The sequence below is a fragment of the Sprattus sprattus genome (genome assembly GCF_963457725.1).
Source record: "Sprattus sprattus genome assembly, chromosome: 7".
NCBI lineage: Eukaryota > Metazoa > Chordata > Actinopteri > Clupeiformes > Clupeidae > Sprattus > Sprattus sprattus.
In genome coordinates, this window is record NC_137926.1 from 881,355 (window position 1) to 886,354 (window position 5,000).

The 5,000-nt window shown below is 49.8% G+C and overlaps 1 protein-coding gene across 1 annotated transcript in view; it reads left to right on the forward strand.

The window, feature by feature from the left end:
- Window positions 1-5,000, forward strand: part of epha5 (EPH receptor A5) — a gene marked incomplete at both ends in the record, with an annotated part of 74,259 nt that overhangs the window by 62,399 nt on the left and 6,860 nt on the right. Inside the window, 3 exons of the mRNA XM_080842558.1 lie at window positions 33-94; window positions 457-666; window positions 3,255-3,404. Of these exons, the coding sequence (XP_080698684.1) occupies window positions 33-94; window positions 457-666; window positions 3,255-3,404 (422 nt within the window). The remainder of the gene's footprint in view (window positions 1-32; window positions 95-456; window positions 667-3,254; window positions 3,405-5,000) is intronic.

Genomic DNA, 5,000 nt, shown 5'->3' on the forward strand with positions numbered 1-5,000 from the left:
GAGCTAACTTGGATTTGTATTTTCCACCGTAGGTAAACCTGTGATGATCATCACGGAGTACATGGAGAATGGATCTCTTGACACATTCCTGAGGGTAAGACGTTTACACTTCTCATTGTGTAGGGCCTGTGTGTGTGTGTGTGTGTGTGTGTGTGTGTGTGTGTGTGTGTGTGTGTGTGTGTGTGTGTGTGTGTGTTGACACGTTCCTGAGGGTAAGACGTTTACACTTCTCATTGTTTAGGGCTTACTGACACCATCATAGTCTTCATACTGCACTTCAAATAGCACTTTAAGTGGCTTATTGTTGACACTGACAGCAAATGATATGCAAATCTCTAGTCAATTACAGCTATATAGGACTCACACCCACACACATCTCTCTTGTGGCATACTGTAATTAAACTGCACTCTGGAGTCTAAACTGGACTTAATTGTGGGGCTTGTGTGATTGGGCAGAAGAACGACGGGCAGTTCACGGTGATCCAGTTGGTGGGCATGCTGCGTGGCATCGCGTCGGGCATGCGCTACCTCTCGGACATGGGCTACGTTCACCGCGACCTCGCCGCGCGCAACATCCTGGTCAACAGCAACCTGGTGTGCAAGGTGTCCGACTTCGGCCTGTCACGCGTGCTCGAGGACGACCCTGAGGCAGCCTACACCACACGGGTACGTATACCTGCGTGTGTGGTGTGTGTGTGTGTGAGTGTGTGTGTGTGTGTGTGTGTGTGTCCCTGTGTGTGTGTGTGTGTGTGTGTGTGTGAGTGTGTGTGTGTGTGTGTGTGTGTGTGTGTGTGGCCCTATGTGTGTGTGTCCCTGTGTGTGTGTGTGTGTGTGTGTGTGTGTGTGTGTGTGTGTGTGTGTGTGTGGCCCTGTGTGTGTGTGGCCCTGTGTGTGTCCCTGTGTATGTGTGTGTGTGAGTGTGTGTGTTTCAGGACGGCCCACATAGGAGGACTGACCGGCCAGCCAGTCAACCTCCACGGCCATCTGTTCAACCCTAATTACCCCCCCTCCACCCCTACCCCCCCAGACATCTCCTCCTGCTCCTGATCATCTCTCCTCTCTCCTGCTCCTGCTCCTCTCTTCCTCTCCTCTCTCCTCTCTCCTGCTCCTGCTCCTGCTCCTCTCTCCTCTCTTCCTCTCCTCTCTCCTGCTCCTGCTCCTGCTCCTCTCTCCTCTCTCCTGCTCCTGCTCCTCTCTCCTCTCCTCCTCTCCTCTCTCCTGCTCCTGCTCCTCTCTCCTGCTCCTGGTCCTCTCTCCTCTCTTCCTCTCCTCTCTCCTGCTCCTGCTCGTGCTCCTGCTCCTGCTCCTGATCCTCTCTCCTCTCTTCCTCTCCTCTCTCCTCTCTCCTCTCTCCTGCTCCTGCTCCTGCTCCTGCTCCTCTCTCCACTCTCCTCTCTCCTCTCTCCTCTCTCCTGCTCCTGCTCCTGCTCCTCTCTTCATCTCCTCTCTCCTGCTCCTCTCTCCTCTCTCCTGCTCCTGCTCCTCTCTCCTCTCTCCTCAAAGCTGACCAGTAAGAGAAGTGTGATGAGAGAGTGAGAGAGAGGAGTAGAGATGGAGGTTTTCACACGTGTGCTAAATATCCCTCTGCATGGCGGGCCCCAGCGGCAGCTATTAATAGAGTGGAAGTGAAGTGGAGTGAAGTGCCACACACACACACACACACACACACACACACACACACACACACACACACACACACACACACACACACACACACACACACACACACACACACACACACACACACACACACACACACACACACACACATACACACACACACACACACACACACACACACACACACACACACACACACAGTGCAGTGCCAGGACACATCCGGCACAGAAACACAAACAGGGATAATTAGTGTGTTGGCATGCAGACATGTTGTTTTGTGCTGTGATTATTTCCCCCATCATATCCACACTTCTATTCTGAAGTGGCAGCTGTGTGTGTGTGTGTGTGTGTGTGTGTGTGTGTGTGTGTGTGTGTGTGTGCTTGCATGTGTGTGTGCGTGCATGTGTGTATGTTGTGGTGTGTGTGTGTGTGTGTGTAAGTGGATGGGGCCTGTGTGAACAGCAAAAATGTAAATCTTAGTAAGATGAAATATTCTCAAAAGGCAATATTTATGTAGAGCATTTCACTTGCTTCATGCGTTTCAGTCCTAATTTCTCTTAATAAGGTATTATAACGAGATTGTATTACTGGTTCTGAGCAAGTTAACGCTGAAACTAGTTGTATCACCACTGACAAGAACAAAACTGCTTTGTCAAAGAGAGAATCAAGACAAATCTATTTGTTTATTAGTGTGGCCACACTAGTTTTGATAAGATAGTTAAGATATACATATTTTTAAATTGTATTACTTTTATTTACTTTATTGCTTTTTGTCTTGTTTTTGTAAGCTGAATGTTTTGCAGTGTTAGCTGTATTCCCCAGGTCTCACACACACAGAGACACACACACACACACACACACACACACACACACACACACACACACACACACACACACACACTCTAGCCTCATACAATCAGATGTGGCGTGCCAACCATGCACCCGCCTCAAGCGTCTGAAACACAGGCACTGCGGGACACACACACACACACACACACACACACACACACACACACACACAGGCACTGCAGGACACCCAATTAGCAGCCCAACTCATTCTGGCAACATTTCTCTCTCCTCACAGTCCCACATGTTCTTCAACACACACACCCTTCTCACCTCTCAACCTTCTACTACCACTGTGTGTGTGTACATTTGTGTGTGTGTGTGTGTGTGTGTGTAAGTCTGTGTGTGTGTCTGTGTGAAAGAGAGAGTCTGTGTGTGTTTAAGTGTTTGTGTGTGTGTGTGTGTGTGTGTGTGAGATTGTCTGTGTGCATGTGTCTGTGTGCATGTGTGTGTGAGAGTCTGTGTGTGTGTGTGTTATGAAGGCTACTGTGAAACAAAAAGCATACTGTGAAAACTAGCAAGTTATTTCTCCAAGTTTCTGAAATTGTTTTCAATCGCTCCCTCTCCCTCTCTCTCCTCCTCTCCCTCCCTCTCTCTCTCTCTCTCTCCCTCTCTCTCTCTCTCTCTCTCTCTCTCCCTCTCTCTGTCTCCCTCTCTCTCTCCCTCTCTCTCTCTCTCCCTCCCTCTCTCTCCCTCTCTCTCTCTCTCTCTCTCTCTCCCTATCTCTCTCTCTCTCTCTCTCTCTCTATCCCTCTCTCTCTCTCTATCCCTCTCTCTCTCTCTGGCAGGGGGGGAAGATCCCCATCAGGTGGACGGCTCCAGAGGCCATCGCCTACCGCAAGTTCACGTCCGCCAGTGACGCGTGGAGCTACGGCATCGTCATGTGGGAGGTGATGTCATACGGCGAACGCCCCTACTGGGAGATGAGCAATCAAGACGTGAGTCACCAAGTCTAGAAACTACACCTCTAAATCTGTCCAATCAAGACGTGAGTCACCAAGTCTTTAAACTACACCTCTAAATCTGTCCAATCAGAGCGTAAGTCCAGAAACTACACCTCTAAATCTGTCCAATCAGGGCGTGAGTCACCAAGTCTATAAACTACACCTCTAAATCTGTCCAATCAGGGCGTAAGTCCAGAAACTACACCTTTAAATCTGTCCAATCAGGGCGTAAGTCACCAAGTCTATAAACTACACCTCTAAATCTGTCCAATCAAGACGTGAGTCACCAAGTCTAGAAACTACACCTCTAAATCTGTCCAATCAGAGCGTAAGTCCAGAAACTACACCTTTAAATCTGTCCAATCAGGGCGTAAGTCACCAAGTCTATAAACTACACCTTTAAATCTGTCCAATCAAGACGTAAGTCACCAAGTCTAAACTACACCTTTAAATCTGACCAATCAAGACGTAAGTCACCAAGTCTAGAAACTATACCTTTAAATGTGTCCATCAAGACGTAAGTCACCACATCTATAAACTACACCTTTAAATCTGTCCAATCAAGACGTAAGTCACCAAGTCTAGAAACTACACCTTTAAATCTGTCCAATCACAGCGTAAGTCCAGAAACTACACCCCTAAATCTGTCCAATCAGGGCGTACGTCCAGAAACTACACCTCTAAATCTGTCCAATCAAAATGTAAATCCAGAAACTACTCCTCTAAATCTGTCCATTAGGGCGTGAGTTCAGAAATTACACCTCTTAATCTGTCCAATCAGGGCGTAAGTCACCAAGTCTGTAAACTACACCTCTAAATCTGTCCAATCAGGGCGTAAGTCACCAAGTCTAGAAACTACACCTCTAAATCTGTCCAATCGAAATGTAAGTCCAGAAACTACACCTCTATATCTGTCCTAAAGGCTGGCCAGGCTGCGAGAGCCTGTGTTGACTAACATTATTAGCCGCATCTCGTCGGACGCCATCTTGCCCTTGGTAAATGAAGAGCTCCATTATCGTCAGCGCAGCGATGTCTGATTGCTAGCGTGACTGATGCGCTGTAATCCCTAACCTTGAACACAGCGGCTGCTATAGCGGCATGAAATGATTAGCCACGGGGGGGAGCAGAGAGAGCAAGTGGAGCTCGCTAAAAATAGTGGAGAGAGAGAGAGAGCGGGAGCGAGGGGAAATTCTCTGCTAAATTGACGCTAGCCGGCAGAAGCAGCGGGCAGAAGCAGTGGGCAGACGCAGTGGGCAGAAGCAGTGGGCAGACGCAGTGGGCAGAAGCAGTGGGCAGAAGCAGTGGGCAGACGCAGTGGGCAGACGCAGTGGGCAGACGCAGCGGGCAGACGCAGCGGGGCTGAAAGCACCCCGCAGAGAGAGAGGGGCCAGACACACACATTCAGTGAGGAGCACCCAGTGGGCGAGTCAAGAGGTCTGGGTGAGGGGATGGAGCGCTGGGGCGGCGCGGGGGACAGAGGGGGGCAGATGGGGGCAGAGGGGGCAGAGGGGGGCAGTGCCACGCCGCTGTTTTCAGACCATAATGCACTGCGGCGTATTGTCTGCACGGTGCTGCGTCTGGCCTGCAGTA